The 19,410-nt window shown below is 51.8% G+C and overlaps 1 protein-coding gene across 6 annotated transcripts in view; it reads right to left on the reverse strand.

Moving 5' to 3' along the window:
* Positions 1–19,410, reverse strand: part of SIPA1L3 (signal induced proliferation associated 1 like 3) — a 239,627-nt gene that overhangs the window by 63,426 nt on the left and 156,791 nt on the right. For all 6 annotated transcript variants that reach the window (XM_058707345.1, XM_058707339.1, XM_058707340.1 and 3 more), the window contains 3 exons: positions 17,564–17,721; positions 11,028–11,604; positions 3,733–4,007 (listed from right to left, as the gene is read on the reverse strand). In XM_058707345.1, the coding sequence (XP_058563328.1) occupies positions 3,733–4,007; positions 11,028–11,604; positions 17,564–17,721 (1,010 nt within the window). The remainder of the gene's footprint in view (positions 1–3,732; positions 4,008–11,027; positions 11,605–17,563; positions 17,722–19,410) is intronic.

Raw genomic sequence — 19,410 nt, forward strand, 5'->3', positions numbered from 1 at the left:
CGCCCAAGATCAACATGACCATCTCATTAGGCTGTGGGACGTTCTCACAGCTACCCGGCCCGGCTCAGCTGTGGCCAGTGGTGCTGGGATCACTCAAGAACCCGTCCTGTGGCCTGGGAGTGTGTGGATGACTCACTCTACCTTATTCAGTGTCTGAAGAGCATGGGGTCCAGATGCACACCATGCTGAGCCTGGCTGGTGGCAGGGACAGCACCTCTGCCCATCCCTGTGCGTCTCCCCTCAGAGCTTATCTCGCCATTTGAGCCAGAAGAGGCCAGGGCTGCAGCAAGAGGCTGGACAGACCCCCAAGTTGGGATTATCAGCTCTGCAAATGAGGTCAGCTAGTCACCTCTGCATTTGAAGAACAACAAAAACCACACAAGTCTCAGCCCACACCTGCCCTTGCAAACAGGACATTCTGTTTCTGTGGCTGCCTTATAAAGGCGGCAGGCTGACAGCTCTCCTAATGAGGGCAGGGAGCGGGGCTCATCTGTCTGGTCATGCCCTCCCTGGCCTGGTCTCCCCAAAGCCTCCCCAAAGCTGGAGAAGGAACTTGCAGACTTTCACTTTTGCTTCAGTTGGCCCCTACCTGCAGGTCCAGGGAGTCTGTGTGGCCTCTCGCGCACCTCCAGTTTTGGAGTCGTCCGGCAGGCGGGCTGGCTTACCGTGTGCACACGTGTGGGCATGGGTGTGGGTGCAAAGCAAGGCGGGGGGGGGGGGGGGAGTCTGCTGGGGAGCTCGCCTGCGGACTTACTTTGGCTCGACTTGCCCCTGCAGAGCCCGGCGTGGGTGTGGCCGGGCCAAGGCGCCACAAGAGGGCTGAGAGAAGGGGACGCCTGGGGTTAGACTGGAGTCCCAAGGCCGGGAGACTGGGGAGGCTGGGGAGGTGGGAGAGGGGAGGCCAAGCCCTTGGCTGAAGGATTTCGCCGTGCCCAGAACTGCCCCCTACCAAGGTCAGGGCAAGCGAGAAGGGGCGGATGGAGCCACCACCCCTGGGCATGCGCACAGCGTTCTGAGGCGGTGGAACACGGCGGGGCCGGGACACCTGGATTGAGGTTTGTCGGCCACTTAGTAGCGGTACAACCCTGCGCAAGCGACGGGTCCACTCTGGGACTCAGCTTGCTCGTCTGTAAAAAGAGGATGACGCCAGCCCTGTGAGGTCACATGTATGTAGCCCTCAGGGCCCCCTCATCTCACCTCCCCTTTGGCTCACTCTGCTCCTGACCCCCTTTCTGGTCTGTCAACAAGCCGAGGGCCTTTGTCCTCACTTTTGTAATGGCCACTCCCCCCTGCAAGGCCTTTCTTCTGGCTCCATCTCACCTTCAGGCCTTCCCTGACCACCCTGTCCAAAGTCAGGCAGCGCTCTTTACTTCCTCACACCCAGTATCTCCCAGCTGGTGTCTCTAGAGCACCTCCTACAGGCCAAGGGCTGTTCTCTGTGCTTTACAAAGCTTTTCTCCAACTTCCCAACTGCCTTTGGGGAAAGGACCTATTACTGTCCTCATTTTACAAATGAAGAAACCGAGGCACAGGGTAAGAGGCCACTAGCCCAGGGCGACAGTCACTACGGGGCAGAGCTAAGATTCAAACCTAGGTAATCTCACCGTAGAGCCTGCCTTCCCCACTATGCTCAACTGCCTCCCCCTCTGCTATGTGAAATCATCTTATTTGCTTACTTGTTTATCGTCTGCCTCCCCTGATCCATTCGGTAGCTCTATGAGGGCCAAGGCCTTGACTGTCTCCTGTGCAACTGTGTTTCCAGCCCTTGGAAGGTAGTGATTTTCTCTCTCTCTCTTTCTGTCTCCGGTCACCTCTGGAGGTTGCTAGGGTACCAACTCATTATTCTGAAAGCTGCATTTACCTTGCCTTTTCCATATAATAAATTACACCTCAGAGTAACCAAATAGTTACAGAAGGGACATTCTTTTTAGAAAAATTTCAGTCAATAAATGAAGGAGGAATGATGGAATTGAGAATACCACTCGGTACCATGTGATGCGTGACAAAATAACTGATCTAGGCAATCATGTCGAAGAGCTGCTGAGGGGGACAATGCATAATGACGGGTCAGCTGCTACCATCTAAACCCTCCGACTGCCCTTAGGGTCACTCACGGAGGGCCAACCAGACACGTGGTGCCTCTTGACAGACACACACCTAGGAAGTGGTGTTACCAAAAGAAATTTAACCGGAATTGGATCAAGCTTCTACATCAAACTCCAGTTTACAGGAAATTCATGTGCTAGAGAAACAGGGTAAAGGACATCAGAGGGATGCAAGCAGCTAAATCCAGGAAGTGAGAAACTCTGAAGGACAAGTAACCTGGCTTCTTCCCAAACTAAACTGCAAGGGGAATAGAAAAGAGGAAGGAGAAGCTTATAGGTTAAGAGAGCCTAAAGACACCCATCAACCACATACAACAGGAGGAGCCTGATTAACAAAACAACTCTTCTAAAAACATTTTTCTTTTTTTAATTTTAGGGGGAGAGTGGCAGACAGAGAGGGAGAGAGAGTATCTTAAGAAGGCTCTGTGCTGAGCCCCACACGGGGACTGTGAGATCATGACCTGAGCCGAAATCAAGAGTCAGATACTTAACTGACTGAGCCAGCCAGGTGCCCCAACAAAACAATTATTTTTAAAAAAGATCTCTCTGATACAACAGAAAGGTAAACACAGATGGGTAATTGATACTGACTTACTGTTAAAATTTTTAAGCATCATCATAATTTTTTAGAGGTGCTTATTGAGTAGAGATACATTCTAAACATTGGGATGGATTCAAATGATCCAAGATAGGGGTTCAAATAATCCAAGATAGAGAGGTACAGAGATTGAAAAAAAAGAAAACCCAAAACTGGCCACACGTTGCTTAGTGTTGAAACGGGGCTCAGTACACTTTTAATATGTTTGAAGTGTTCCAGTAAAAAAAAAACCCAAACTCTCCGCTATCTTCCCACTTTCCGTGGAGTAAAACCTGAGCCTGTCACTGTGACCATAAGCTCCCCCAAAGGTTGCCCCCACCTCTCACCCCTGTTCCAGCCACACTGGTCTCTCCGTGCTGCACGGACAGATGTGTCACACACACTCACACTCACACTTTGGAGCCTCTGTCCACACTCTGTCTGGGACCCCCTGGCCCAGAGAAGACCACAAGGCTGCCTCACCCAGTAGCCCTCCCTGATAATGTAAGCAGTTCTCCCACCATGGGGCAGGCCCTTTATTTACTCTGCTTTAGTTTTCTTCTTAAGCCTTATTACTGCCTGGTCCTGCATTATATCTATTTAATTACTGCCTGTCCCTCCCTCTAGAACACAAACTTCTAGGGAGCAGGCGCTCTGTCTCGTTACTGCTGTATCCCCAGCTTTGAATGGAGCTTGCACATACTCGGGGCGCAATAAATATGTGTTGAAGGAGTGAACCCAGTACAGTGTGGCCTCGGGGCAAGCTACTTTTCACGCTGTGTGCATCATCTACAAAATGGAACTGATGAGAGTGCCCACCTCGTGGGGCTGTTACAGACATTAAATGGGACAGTACGCATTTGCAGAGCTTCAACCGTAACTGGCACGCAGTATGTGCTTGATAGTTACGGACTCTCACCTGGTTGCCGTCGTGGCTCTTCCTCCTGAGAAACGCCCTCGAGTGACAGTACTGGGGCGGGGGCACACGTGGGCTCTCTGGAAGCTGCCAACCCCCACCTGGCTCCCACCTTACAGGGCAGATGCCCTTACCTCCGGGGCGTGCCGTCGTCGAAAGGCGGGATGATGACCACCTTGACAGTGACAGAGGTGCGCAGGAGGTCGATCATCTGATCGTGGGTCAGTGTGACCACGGCCACCTTGCAGATCTCCACCAGTCGGCTACCTTGCCGGAGGCCGGCCTGCCAGGCAAACCCGTAGTCCTCCACCTCGGCCACTGTCCCATCATACTTCACGTGGAAGCCCAGCTGCCCGAGCCCGTTCCGCCGCAGGGTCATGTCCACCGTCTCCCAGCCGTTGGTCATGACCTGTAGGCGACAGGTAGGATCTACCTTCAGAAGCTGTTTGGGGGCCAGCTCTGGACGATCCCTGTACAGATTTCCCCGCTTTGGGGCCAAAGACCCTGCTGACTCCCATCTCTCCCAGGTGATGCCAGGGTACAGGAGCACAAACACCTACCTAGTCTCAGCCTGGACCCCTGACTTCTGAAGACGAAACGTGGATATGCAACTATATGGCTTATTAGCTTGCAGAGATGGTGGCAGTCAGGAGCCAGCCATGTATTCCAAAGGCCCCTGGTCTCCCTCCTTCCCAGCTATGGCAGTATTATACTTCTTGGCCCCTTGGGGTGGGTGGGCTCTGGGACTTGTTTTGGTCACAACTTGAGTTGTGAGTGGAACTGTCATGTCATTTAGGTTGGGGCATTTACTTGCTAGAGTGAGACACCCCCCCCCCCCCCCCCCCCCGCCCCGTAGGCCTTTCCCCTCTACCACAGCTACCACAGCTACCAGGATTATTCCAGATAATGGCTGTTTGGTCAGCTAGAGTTCCAGAGTTAGAACAATGTGGAGCAGAGATCTCTGGTGAACCCAAGACGGACATGTAGTGTGAGCAACAGATAAACCTTTGTTGTTCTATTTTTTTTTTTTTTAATATATGAAATTTATTGTCAAATTGGTTTCCATACAACACCCAGTACTCATCCCAAAAGATGCCCTCTTCAATGCCCATCACCTCCCCTCCCCTCCCTCCCAAACCTTTGTTGTTCTAAGCCACAACTATTTTATCCTGACACAGTGACTCTGAACAAAGTACGCCAGAGGAGCAACCGACCAGAGATCCTGGGATCTTTTCTGGGTGGGGGCTCGTGCCATATTCTTTACTTCCTCATTCTCAGAGCCACAAACCCCTTCCCAATCTCCTCCTCAGACCGTCCTCCAGCCTGGACCTGACCAGACCACACAAGGCCTTGCTTCATCCGTGTGTGGTTTTTGCCATGATATTGTATACTGTAAACAGGAGGACCCGCGGAAGAGGACCTCAGCCCTTCAGCATGTCCTTAGGGATTCTCTCCTCTTCTTAGGAGAAAAGAATCTAACAAGCCACGGCTACGGCTATTAAACAAGTCACATCGAGATCTGTCTGCCCTCTCCTAAAACTGCATTAAGGAAAGAGAACGTGTAATAGTTCAAATTGCCTGTGAGAAGCCATTCCCTGGCTAGAAGTTATGGTATTTGAACGTACTTGTTACAACAATGGCTTTCACACTTTTTCTGGCCACTATGCACACTAAGCAGGTTGTATGTCACAAACCAGTCTATGCATTCACACGTGCGTTAACCCACAAATATTCCTTGCAATCCAAATCGATCACATTCCTGAGTGTAGGTAGCAGGAAATGAAGAGTGTGGACGGGAAAGGCCTCACCTGAAGACATAACCACATTTGACGCAGATGGGGAGAATTTGGAAAGTGGGGGACAAATGTAGCACTGGGGCAACACCTCACAAAGGACTACTTATCCTTACTTACTGGGATGGACTGCGATACTCTGTCTTCTTTCCTATCCTGTCCTCAAAAATTCTTGATTGAGACCCAGTAATTGATTTCACAGTCCAACTTGTTCATGTGACAAGAAAGAATTATTGTTCCTTCTTTATGTGTGACAATGACAAGACAGTTGTTTTTGGGGGGTCTGTGTGTTTTCAGGATAAATGCTGAAATGTGTACAGATGATATGATAGGATGTCTAGGATTTGTTTTGAAATAATCAGGTGTAAGGGAAGGGAGGGAAGGAAGAAACAAGACTGGCCACGGGCTGGCTGATAATCGCGGAAAACTGGTGAAGGCCCAGGAGTTCGCTAGGTGAGTCTCTTTACTTTGGTGTATGTTTGACATTTTCCATAGTTAAAAAGTTTAAAAAACCGGTTGCAGAGGAAAGCCTGGTGTTCAGTGCATCAGAAGAGAAAGTTGTGACTGACTTCATCCTAGCCCGTGACTTCTGCTTGGGGAGTTAAAATTCTTCTCCTTGAAGCAGTCACCCTTGTGTCCACAGAATCTGGTTGTGAGTTACAGAGAAACGTCTGGTGTGTCTGTGCCCCTGACCAATTAGGCCACACCAGGCCAGGAGGGGGTGGGGAGGGCCTGACCTTCCTCAGAGGCTTCAGTGAGGCTGCTCACTGCCGTCCATTCTCCACTCTTCCCTTCCTCCTTTCAGTACCAAGACCTCCCACGGCAAAACAGATTTGGACGGGCGCACAGCCACCCGGCTGAGGCCCCCCATGTCTCAGCTTCTCTCGCAGCTAGGTATGGACATATGACTTGGTTTTGGCCAACAGGACAGGAGTGGAAGTGATAGAATTTCTAGGTTGTGCTCTTCAGAATAAAATTGCTTGCCCTCCACACTCACGCCTTCTGCCTCCCCACAGACAGGAACGGGGATATGGAGTCATACCAACCGATACAGAAGGAAAATGAGGTGTCACAAGACAAAAGGGGTGTAAGTCCCTGAGCTGTCCCTGCCACCTTGAGCAGCCTGGGCATTAACTACAAGAGAAAGAAACTCCCGCCTTGTTTTGGCCATTGGATCTCTCAGTCTCTTTTAGCAGGTCAGCCTGTAGCGACCCACTACAGTTGTTTTCGATCATTTTGGAGAGAGAGGAGAGAGCCGGTAACTGAACTCTGTAGCTGCTGTCTCTTAAAACCCGTTTTTTTTTTTGTTTTTTTTTTAATGTTTATTTATTTTTCAGAGGGTTGGGAGGGGCAGAGAGAGAGGGAGACAGATGATCCGAAGCAGGTTCTGCTCTGACAGCAGAAATCCCAGTGAGGGGCTAGATCCCATGAACTGTGAGATCATGACCTGAGCTGGACACTTGGCCGACTGCACCACCCAGGCGCCCCAAACCTTTTTTTTTTTTTAAAGTTAATTTATTTTGAGAAAGACACAGAGAGAAAGACAGAGAATCCCAAGCGGCACTGTCAGCACAGAGCCCGATGCGGGGCTTGAAGTAACAAAATGTGAGATCATGACCTGAGCCAAAGTCACGAGTCAGATGCTTAACCAACTGAGCCTCCCAGGCACCCCTGCTCTCTTAAATGTCTGACAATTCTGTCCCCTTTGCTTTTCTCACAAACCAAAGGAAGCCCCACCTGAAGAACAGAAGCATTCCTGACGTTTACAAGATTCTAGAAAGGCCCCACGGCACAGGGAACACCTTACGAGACCAAACACATACCTGTTCAGAGGACCCTCTGCCAGGCCAACCCTGCCTTTTTAAAGTTCATCTTCCTGGGGACTGATCTGTGTGTGCCAGGCACTGATTAAGCCCTTCATATGCCCAATTTCACCAATATCTCACTTGTGAAGCAGGTACAACTGCTTTGCTTATCTTTCAGATGTTAAGACCTGTACAGACCTGACTTTTTAACTCTTGCTTTTACCTTCCACGCTGTATTCCCTGCTGCCCCCTTTTTTTATTTCCCCCTCATTCTTCACCAGGACGATTCCTACTTCTTGTTCTGATCTCGGTTTAAAAGTTATTTCCTCAGGGAGCCCCCCATCCCAGGCTCACAAGCTGGGGTACTCGGTGGGCAGTGGACACGAGACGCAAGTTGGTGGAATGTGGCTAAATGCTGCACTTGTGCCCCATCTGAAGCAGGCACTTATGGCCTTGCCTCGGCTGACCTGTGCAAATGCACGTCCAGCACAGCCAGATCCCCCGGAAAGACACACTTCTATGAAGTCTTCCGAATGCTAAGCTTTGGTAACCAACTGAGTATGTCTGGGGGCTACATCCAACCTGTGGGCTTGAGACCTCTCCCCATGATAGGTTCCCTGGCATCCTCAATATTTCCTCTTTAACCTCTCGGCACTTGTAACTCCTTGTTCGGTATCTGCCTCAGATGGGAGTCCCGGGAGGGCGGCCACGGCCCATCATGGTCACTGCTGTGTCCCAGCACTGTCCGGCTCAGAGACAGGGGCATAACTTAACAAATGAAGGATGTCTGACTCCTGGCTCTGCTGGGGAGGGCAGGGACTCCTTGCCCTGGAGGGCTCTGCGCAGCAGACAGATTTGCCATCATGAGTCACTTAAGATGGGCTTGTCCCTTCGCAGAAGATGGCTTACGTCATCACTTCCTGGCCACCTGGTTCCTCAGTGGGCTTTGGGGCACTGAGATTGTGAGGAGGGCTGCGGTAACGGGCTGCAAAACACTGCGCCAACAGTAGGCTCGGGGGTGGGTGTGGGACGGAGTGGCACAGAGAGGATGTGGGTAAAATGTGTAACCTGGCGCGGTGCCTGGCACGGTCACTGCACAAGAAACGTGAGCTGCTGTCAGGATCTGGGGAGGAAGCATCCTCTCGTGTTAAAGAACCCAGGTACTTAACTCTCTCTGGGTTCCAGATTCCTCATCCGTGAAGTGGGGATGATAATGGTATCTCCCTCACCAGGTTTTTTTTTTTTTTTTTTTTTTTTTTTTCAACATTTTTTATTTATTTTTGGGACAGAGAGAGACAGAGCATGAACGGGGGAGGGGCAGAGAGAGAGGGAGACACAGAATCGGAAACAGGCTCCAGGCTCCGAGCTGCCAGCCCAGAGCCTGACGCGGGGCTCGAACTCACGGACCGCGAGATCGTGACCTGGCTGAAGTCGGACGCTTAACCGACTGCGCCACCCAGGCGCCCCCTTCACCAGGTTTTTGTAAGAAGAAAATGCCAAGTCGTGCCAGGCACTGAGCAGGGTCGGACAGCCCTCCACAAATGTTTGCTCTTGCTATTACCATAGGGTAGTGATGCACCCATGCGTTCAGTACAAGTTCACTGAGCGTCTCCTGCATACGGGCTTGAGTGCTAAGGACAGCGCAGTGAACAACAAATACACAAATACACTTTGTGTGGTGGTAAGTGCCATGGAGAAAATTAAAGCAGGGTAAGTGGGTGGAATATGCTCAGTCGGGGTGGGGGGTTGCGATTTTACATATGAGGCCTCCCTGATAAGATGACACGTGACTAAAGTGCTCCAGCGAGAGAGTGCGGGCAGTGGAAAGGCTGGTTGCCTGCCTAGCATACTCGGGAAGCAGCAAAGGTCTGTGTATCCAGGGCAGAGAGAGCGACAGGATGCCAGATCACGCGGGGTCTCACATGCTACTTACTGCAAGGACTCTGGCTTTCACCTAGGGTGGGCAGACGGTTCTGAGCATAGCAGTGATGGGACCAGACCCCTTGGGACTGCCTTACTGAGGACAGAACATAGGGAAGCAAGGGTGGAGGCGAGGGAGACAGGGAGGAGGTGACTGCAGAGTCCAGGAGAGGCTGGGGGAGGCTGTGGAAGGGGCGGGGTGGCTGGAGACTGCCCACCGGAGCCAGACGGGATGTGGGTGTGAGAGGAAGAGAACAGCAAGGCTGATGCCAAGGCTTTTGACTTCGACAAATGGAGCAATGGACTTGCCCTTTATGTTAACAGGAAAATTCTGGGGGGCAGGGGAGGAAAACCAGGAGTTTGCTCTTGCACATGTTTCAGGGGCTTAGAGACACCTGGGTGGAGATGCCGATAAGCTACCAGTCTCGAGTTTGGGCACAGATAGGTTCTGGAGTCAGGAAAACCTGGATTCAGATCCCAGTCTGCCATCTGCTGGCTGCATGACCTTATGTGAGTATCTATACCTCTCTGAGCCTCAATTTCCTCATCTTGTCAAGTGGAGACACGAACAGTACCTACACTCCATGGGGTGGTGAAAGACTGTGAGATCACGCACGTAAAATGCTTATTAGCACAGACTCAGGGTTCAATTAAACTTATTCAACTAGCCAACCAATTAGTATTTACTGAACACCTACTACGTGCCAGGCAGTCCTGATGGAGGCATGGGACATATGCAAGTGAATAAAACAGATGGAGGCCCTGGGTCTCCGACCCCACATCCGTGTTGCTACCAAAAACTAATGTTGTTACCTAAAGCTAAGCATGAATTTTGGGCTGAGGAAAGCTGAGGGCAGGGCCTTATCAATGCAGCCTGAATTTAATGAGACAGTGCAAAGGCCCAGAAGGGTGAACATGGTGGGATCTGGAGGTCACAGCCCACCAAGTCAGGCAAGCTTGTCTGGGCAGCATAACTCATCCAATCCTTAAAACTTTCACATGACGTATGGTAATTTTTGTTCCCATTTTTCAGATGGGGAAATTGAGTCACACAGCAGTTAAGAACTTGGCTCAAGGTCGCACGGCTGGCCAGTGGCAGTGCCAGGACTTGAAGCCAGGCCTTCTGACTCTAGAACCCGGGTCCCACGTTACGCACCCTTCCCTATTTCACATGCACGACCCGCCCTCCTGTTAAACCCACCAAGAGCCCACTGCTGACTACAGCCTTCCCTTTCACAGAGCTCAGATGTGGCCCGAGTACTTCTCACCACAGTGCTTCAAGCCTTCACCAACCTAGCTGTCACCCGACTTGAAATCTGTCACTCTTGCTTTGACCACCAGTCTGAGTCGGAGAGGTCTACCAGGAGTTTAGGGTAAGAATTCACCCAGACTGTGAACCTTCGTCTTTTAACAGAGGAAGTTAAGCCACTCAGGTTTATCGTGATTACTGATGTGGACTTATTCCCGCTATATAATTTTGTTTGTTTGTTTCCTGTACTGTGCTTTCTCATGTTCTCCCCAGGTCCCTGCTTATGCCCTATCCTTTAGTGGCCTGGAAGCTTTTCATTCTATTTTAATTCTTCCCCAAAGTACCCTTACATTTTGAATGTAAGCATAAACTTGTATCTCCTATCAACTTCTAGAGTGAATAAATACATCTCTGTCTTCCCAAGGTGATGACAATGGAGAGCCTTGGATCCCTGGCCCAAACCTTCCCTAGAAAAGAACCCAGGGTGCAGGGCCCACAAGCCCCCCTAGTGTGTAAGTGGCAATTCTGGTTCTCTTGGGGCCAGTTAGTGTCCTGGCCTGACTGACTGGGCTGGGGTGGGAGTGGGGGGGGGGGGGGGTGGTTCCCTAAGGCCTGGGCCAAACCACAGAAGTGCTGTACCACTGCCGAGCTCTCTCCCTTACCTTCAGTCTCTGGACGATTTCCCTTATGTCGTCCACAGAGCCTTCTGTGGACTGCACGAAGATGTGGTCCCCTCGCCCATAGAAGATTTTGAGAGTGGAGGAGTCTGGGGTCCAGCCGATGACATCCCCACAGTAGCAGTTGAACACCACCTCCTTGGTGCGAAGGTCCAGGAGCACCACAAACTCATTGGAAATCCCCAAAATGCAGTCAATTTCTACCCCCTGGGCATAGTCCTGGGCCGCCACCCTCCAGGCAATGGCGCCTGCGCTGTGCTGCTCAGCGCCTGCCCGTGCTTTTGTCTTTTCCTTCTTCTTGGAGGTCAGGGAGATGAGGTTAAATTTGCCAGTGGAGTCAATGGGTGTGTTAGAGACACAGTTTTCAGCCAGGTCCTTGAGGTACTCCTGGCGGGTCCTGGTGGCCATGGTGTGGAATTTGTCAGACTTGTGTGCAGCGTTCTCGGCATTAATCACCTTGGCCAGCAAGAAGTCTCTGAAGACATCAGACTTGCGGAATGTGGTTCCACTGGGGATGGGGGGACCAAAAGCAGGAGCATCTTTGGATCGGGTCACAGCCATACTGAGGAGGGAGAAATAGATGGTAGAAAGAAAGGCACTTGAGATTCCCTTCAGAAAGAAAACATGCAATCAGATACAGGAGTGTGCTTTGTAGGAATGGAAATAGTTACGTCTAACTAGTAAGTTGCTGGCTAGACTGGAAACTTTCGACAGCCTTAGGGCGTGGATATGCATTTTTTTTACTTCCTAGAACATCCACTGCTGTTAGAACATCCACTGTTAGAACATCCACTGCTGTTCAAAGAAGAATTCTCCTACCGCTGTTCCATTTCGGTTATTCTCATCTTACATACATACAAACTATGTGGTAGGTTACAGTTTGGCAAACACTCACTCCTCCCTCTCCACCTTTGAGGGGAGGTACGTCCCCACCCTACTGATCCTGGGTAACTTGATTTAGCCAATGGTTTTCAAGCAAGGCATGCCTCCTGCGCTCCTGCCTTCTCCGGGAGCTAAACATGCCCCATGGGGGCCCCAGAAGGATGAGGGACACCTGTAGCAGATCTGGACCCAATCCGTGGCCGGGAGCCAAGGCCAGTCAGACCTGTGGATGTGTGGGCCAGAGAGACATGTTAATGTCTGTGAGCCACTTGAGTTTTGGGGTGGTTTGTTAAATACCATTATTATCGGAACATCTGACTGATACAGGACATTTATGTGATTTACTTCTTTCAAACATTTGTGTGACATTGTTTAACATACTTTGTAAATCTTCTCTACGTGGGTTATTTTGAAAATTCATTGTAATGAGAGGTTAGAAGGCACCCTTCCTACTTCAGTTTTGACCGAGGTGCCGTGGTGACAGAAATGAAAATAGCGAATGGATGAGAAAGTAAAAAGGAAATAATCTAAAACCTGTTCTGCCAAACCAATGAACCTTCTTACCCCCTACGCAAACTACAGAGGGAGCTGCTGGAAGGAACATCTTTGGAGAAAGCTGGGTGGCGAACACCATCATCTCTGCACCCACTCTCGCTGGCAGCAGGGGCCTCTGAGGTGAGCCTGTAGTCAAGAGGAGCCTGGGGGACCAGGAGGGTGGACAGGGAGCCCAGAGAATTCGCAGTCAGCTGTGGTCACAGTCCCAGGGACACTCCCCTGCCTCCCATTTCCTCCTCGTGCTCCAACCCTCGACAGGCCAGAAACAGGTCAACATGGAACAGAGGAGAGGTGAGAAGGAGCAGCCCTGAGCTGGGAGGTGGGAGAATTTGCTGAGAAGTCAAATCTGGAGATTTGATGAGTATCTCAGATGTGTTGTTCCAATGACCAAACTGAGTGGAGACTCCAGTGGCTACAGAGCAGCCGATTTCTACAGTCAGGAAGTCAGGCAGAGAGGCTACGGCCCCTCCCAGAGTCACCACCCAGGGGCAGGGGAGCGCGACACTGGCTGGAAGATGTTAAAGGGTGGTGGAGACACCACAAGCTATGCTGTTTACATGATGATGATTAAAAGCAGTATGAGTTGCTGGAAATGAGTGAGCAGTCAGCTTGCTAAGATTTTCTTAGAGGATTGTATTCATCCTCCACAAAAACCTCACCTTATGAGTACTGCGTTAGGAGAGATTTCCTAATGCTTCTCTTCCCACCGTAGGATAATTTTTAAATAATGAGATTCCTAACTAAAACATATTCCATGGAACCCAAACACAGTGTAAGGCTTGCTTGGGTTCTGACTCGCAAGCCCCCACCCTCCCCCAACGTGACAAAGGGGGCAGTGTAACATTCCTGCATCTATTTGAGACGAGCATTTCTGGGATGCTCTCTTGGACGCTGGGGATACAGTAGTCCCTGGCCTCCAGGGCTTTATAATCCAGGAAGAGAGGCATACTAAACAAACTTACAAATTAACTTATAAAGACAAAGAAAGTGAATGGGGTACAGACAAAACAACAGAAGGACCTGATATGGACAGGGAGACCCCAGGAGGGCCTCTCTGAAGAAGTGATTATTACAATGGGATCGGAGGCTGAGTAGGAGCCAGAGGAAGAGCTGAGGGGAGGGCCCTGCAGGCAGTGGGCACTGCATGTTCAATGCCTGACTGTGAAAGACGAGGCTGGGGTGGTCTGAGCCCAGACAGTGAAGAGTCGGATGCTCAAAAGGTCACTGGGGGCCAGGCGTCGCAGGGCCTTGATGGCGTGTTAGCGCTTTTCATCTTGATCATGAGACCAAGCAATCATTTCACCATCTGGGCTGGCTCGTCACAATCTGCACCCCCAGATCTGGTGTCTGCTGCTCTCTGCCCTGCTCAGTGCCCTGGCAGGTAGGTTTCTGCAGGCTATCCCCTTCACCTGGGTTCCCATGCCCTCCAGCTTCCAGTGAATTTGGTCAACAGGAAGCACCAGGAGGTGACAGGAGAGAGAAGTTCAAGAATTTCTTTCTCTTCACGGCCTTCTTGTTGGGCTGGGATAGCGGCTGTGGTTGAGTCCTTGATCCTTCAACTCACAGCCATAGATAGCTCCTGCCTGGTGCCCCCTCTCCCAGAGCCATAGCTCTCTCTAGCTTCCAGAAACTTCTCCCATCCTCTCTAACCTCAAGCCGAAGGGGTGGGTGATGGCTCCCTGCTGCTGGTGGTTCCCAGATGCCTCACTTTCCTGTACTTGTTCCCCTAACCTAAGCACACCTGTGAATGGACTGTTCACTAACCCTCAGTTAAAACCCTAAGGGAGGCATCTGCTTCCTGAGGGTCCATGATGGACACAGGTGCTAGCAACAAGTGACAACCAGACTGACAACCTGCGAGGATCACCATGGCTGCCCCATGAGGAAAGCACTGGAAGGAGCCTGGGGCAGGAGACTGTCAAAGGAGCCCTTGCACACCCCAGGTGGGTCAGGCCAGATCCCTTGCTGCACTGTTCACTGTCCAGTGACACTCCTTCAGTGCAGGAGTGCCATGTGGGCAGATGCCACACTGAGCTTAGCTGGTCCCCCAGCACCAGCATAGGTGTTCACTATTGATTTAAATAGCGATTTAAACTTGAACAGACCAGGAAGAAACAGATTTCTACCAATGCACAGCGGGTGCAGGTTTGACGGAAAAAGGCACTTTCCAGGGGTGCAATTCTTCAAAGGCCACACAAACCAGGCAGGTTTTCTGGGCAAAACCGTGTGGGCGTGGCCTTGCCTACAGGACGGGGGATGGACCAGATGACTTCGCCAGTCGTTCTAATTAACGGTATGTTCGCATTGTACGTTACAGCTGTGAACAGCGCTGCAACGGCTCCGGTCAGCACTTGGCTGCGTAGAGTGATGGATTTTGGGTTTCCCCACAGTCCTGATTCATGATTTTAAGAACCATGAAATTACAAGCTGCTGAAGGCTTCTGGACAATCAGAACAGCAGGTCCTTTGCTTCCCAGCAGGACGGACTGGGTTTTCACAGCCCACAGGCTGCAGGGATGCTGGTGTGCCACCCAGAAACGGCACATTGAAACCGGAAAGGACGGCATCTCATCAGGCAACCAGGAGACGGTGCGACACCAGGTCACCTGGTCACTGTAGCTCAGTAAGTATTTCCAGAATATTCACAATTACTCATTCAACAATTCTTTTCTCGGTGCCTATGATATTTGGGCCAGGCATCTGTCCGGCCAGCAAAAATGTTTTTAAGGCTCACTGTATGGCAAGCCCCGTGTCACAAGAGATACATGAAGGGGAATGTGACATGGGGTTACTACCTTCAAGGGAGGCAAGGGCCACGCTAATAAGTCATTTTTACAGCATGAGTGCTGCCACAGAAATGTGTTTGGGGACACAGAGGGGACCGGGTGTGGTCTGTCCGGAGAGCAGCTGCCTGTAGGGAAGGAGGGGAGAGGAAGGGAGAGGGTGTGGGAGGGGGTAAGCTTTGGTTGTATCTTTAACATTTTCTTTCTTTAAAAATAAAGAAAAGAGAGAGAGCTGAAGCAAATAAGGCGAAATGTTAACATCTGCTAAATCTGGTGGTAGGCACATGGGTGTCGTTTATATTATTTTCTGTGCTTTTCAGGATGTTTAAAATATTGCATAATAAAAATATTTTAAATTAAATTGTAAGAAACAAGAAGGGTTTGTGAATCAGAAGCAAGCAAGCATCCTGGACACCATGCAAAGGCTGGCCTAGAAAGGTGGGGGGTTGGTGGAAGGTTGCCGTGACAGCCCTGGTGGGAGCGTGGGAAGGGGAGAAAGGCCACCCCCATGCCCCCGGCTCAACCCCCTGCCTCTGATGTGCCAGGAGAGGGAGGCCTTCTCCTCTGTGGTGTGTGTGTGTGTGTGTGTGTGTGCGCACGCGCGAACAACTCCATCTTCCCTCACCAGGGCTACCTTTCAGCTGCCGAGGAACGTGGGACCTCCGAGTGAGCTCTGGCTCTCACAGCCTGGAGGTGTGGGCACGGGTAGCTGCTGCTCAGAGTACCAGATGCAAACGGGTGAGGACACAGGGGGCCTGTGGCCTGATGCCCCGTGGAGGCCCTGCCATGCAGTGTGCTGGCTCCCAGCAGCCACCTGGGTGGCACATCCAGGACAGTGTTCTGAACCACACACGCTACGCGGTGGATCCCCCCCCTCCCTTCTCTCACACACCCGGCTGACACAAGAAAACGGGAGATTCCGGCAATTCCTCAAGACTACCAGTGCACGACGCACACACCCTTGGGCCCAGGGACTCCAGTTTCAGGAATTCTCCCATCTGTATAGTTGGACACAAGTGCAAGGAGAGTGGATGCAAGGTTGTTCGCTGCCGGATGGAGTGGAAGAGCGGCTGACAGGAAACGGCCCAGGTGCCCATCGATGGGGGGAGATTCTCATGCATCCGCACGATGGAATGAAAAAGCACTTTATGTATTGGTTTGGAGAGATCTCAAGGATTGGTGAGAAAATACAGGATTCAGAACAGCGTGTGTTATGTTCCATTCGTGTTAAAGAGGTGAAGAAGAATACTTGTAAGCACGTGCTGGTGTATGTATAAAACATCAGGATGCACAAGAAACCGCGAACAGGACAGCTGGGTGGTGGGAGACTGTGACCTTTTTTTACTTTTTTATGTTACATTTTGTACCTTTTGAATTTCAAACCGTTCTCAGAAAATGGAAAATAGCGCTCCCTTGCCCATTCCCCGGAGCTTGCAGTGCTATCCCAGGGGCAAGTGCTGCCCTTGGCCCGGGGCCTAGGTCCTTGATCAGCTGGTTTTCAAGGACGAGGGCTCTCTCCTCACCCCACACCCAGAATGCTTTCCATCTGGCCTCTGGGTGCTGGCCACTCCGCTGGTGAGAACTGGGGCTTGGGGAGGATGCTGAATGAGCCTGCGGCCTGTGTCGCCTGTTGATCTGTGAACCAGAACCACACCTCTATCCCTGCCCCCGTCCTTCCAACTTGTGATTTCCCCCTGGGCCACCACTCCTATGCCTCAGCCCTGTGCCCGCTACCCAGGCGTGGCGCAGGGGTGGTTTCACTCTACGATGGGCACCTTACCCCCAACCAGATCAGTGAGCCACAATTCTGGGGCTTCTTTTCCTGGGAAAGCAAAGCTTTCTTTTTGCTGGATTTGCAGCTGGGAGGATGTTGAGCTCAGAGCTGCCAGCAAATGAGGCAATATATAGGAAAGTGGAGCAGATCCAGCTACGCCCGAACCTGTCATTTGGGAGTCGATGTATACGAATGCCTTCTGTCTTAAGCCAGGTTGAGGAGGAGTTTTTGTCCCTTGCAACCGAAAGATTCCAGGCAACTACAAATTCCCGACGGTCTCCTTATCAACACTGGGGTGACATGCCCCTTTCTCGCTGAGGATCGCTCTCTTGGAAGGCGCGGGAATGTGAGGACAAGGCTTCCCTGAAAGCAACACAGGAGCCGGCCTACCTGGGCGGCTGCTCTCTGCTGGCTGTCTTTCTGCCCACTGCCTGGAGGCTGGGAATCGGCTGCTGTGACTTCCTGTGTGTGCAGGGGTTGGGGGCCGTCCCGGGGCTGTTCCCTGGGGCCCACGTGGGAGGTGCATACCTGTAGCAGACATTATCAGTGCAGGGCTTGTGGGCTCGGACAATGATGAAGACGTGCTGAAAGTGTGAGCGGATGTTCTTGGGGGTGAAAGGCAGCGCCCCCGGCTCCTGGAAGATGATCGTCACAATGTCGTTTCCTATGTGCCTCTTCCTTAGTAGCTGGTGAATGGAAACAGGGGACAGGAGGGCGGCACCAGTTGGCTTGAGGGCCCTGCCTGGACCCTCACGGCAGCCTCCCACCGCCCTGTGGTTCTTGCCCCCCTCTCCCGTCTGGTCCCCACACGCAGCCAGCGAGAGCCCTGGACCTTGGTCGGATCGTGTCTCTCCTCGCTCAGAGCCCTCCAGTGTCTCCACCTCACTCGGGGGAAAAGACCGAGTCCCCACATGGCCCAGGGGGCCCCATGCCCCCCATGCCACCTGCCCCCACCGCCGCTCTGACATCTCCTCCCACGTTCTCCCTCGCTCACTCTTTTCGACCACGCAGGCCTCCTGCTGCTCCTCAAACATGCCTTGTTTCCTCAAGGCCTCTGCAGTGACTGTTCCCTCGGCATGAAACATTCTTCCCAGACAACTCCATGTGGCTCCCTCTTTCAGGTCTTTGCTGAGACACCTCCCTCCCATGGAGGCCTTTGCAGAGTGTCCCCACGACATGCCCTCTCTCTACTATCCTACCGCCGTCACTCGACATTTATCGACACTCGGCACACGGTGGCTCTTCCCTCTTCCTTCTGTTTCTGGTCTGTCCCTTCCCACTAACACGTCAGCCCTGCGACGCCAGTGGTTTTGCCTGTTTCGTTTGCGGCCTACTGCTGTGTCCTCGGTGTGAGAGCAGCGCACGGCACACAGCTCTTACAGAATGCTCACAGGTTAACCTTATGAGGCCATGGACACCTGACCACTGCTGGTCTATAAAATCTACAACGTCACCTGTACCAATGGAAATAATATACACTTGCTGAACCACAAGTCTGTGGGGTTTCTGTTCTTTAGAAACTAGGAAGAGTTGTTTCAGGACAGAATCTGCACGGCACATCTAGGAGAGGAGCTGCAGGAAGCAGGTATTAGCTGTTCTTGCCCACTTAGCACCCTTTCCTTCTTCTCCTGACAGCTACGTCCCTCCCCTGCAGGAAAGCACCTGCCTGATCTCTATCAGCGTTTCAAGTTGAGCTGACCCCATCCATCCCCAGGGGTGGGCACGTGCTTCCGGCTCGGCCAGTCAGCCCATTCCTTCCCTGCCCCAGGCCCCGGGGACTGGCAAGTGAATAGTCCAACAAGATTCAGCCCTGAAACGTTTCTGGGACACTAGGGAGGCACAGCTGTCTCCCCCACTGGGGTGGCTACGTTGGTGGGATGTGAGCTGAGGGCAGCTAGGGGGCATCTCTGCCACTACCTGGGAAGACCTGAAAATAAGGTCACTATGAAGAAAAGCAGAGCTGCAAAATTCAAAGGGTCCCTAACATGCTTTGAGCCCCCGGATCCAGCCGTACCTAACGCTAGCCCTGTGCTGGCACGTCAGAGTTACATAACCCAGTAAAACCCATTTATTGTTTATGCCAATTTGGTTCGTATTTCTGTTACTTCTGGTTGAAATAACATTGACTGGTTTGTTCTTCTTTCTCACAGGACCCTGATGACTCAAGAGACCTTGAGGGGAGCTGGGGTAGCTACAGGCAAGCAGGGTGGCTAAGGAACAGCTAGGAAAAAACTGATCTCAAACGACACCTGACCTAGCCTCCATCCCCCAGGTGATGTGACCATGGTGCGGAGGGTCTCCAAGGCCATGGGCGGCAGCAGGAGAGCCCATGCCAGCCAGACAGCCAGCTAACGACCGCGGGGAGGGAGACTGCC

The sequence above is a fragment of the Neofelis nebulosa genome, chromosome 17 (assembly GCF_028018385.1).
Source record: "Neofelis nebulosa isolate mNeoNeb1 chromosome 17, mNeoNeb1.pri, whole genome shotgun sequence".
Classification (NCBI taxonomy): Eukaryota; Metazoa; Chordata; class Mammalia; order Carnivora; family Felidae; genus Neofelis; species Neofelis nebulosa.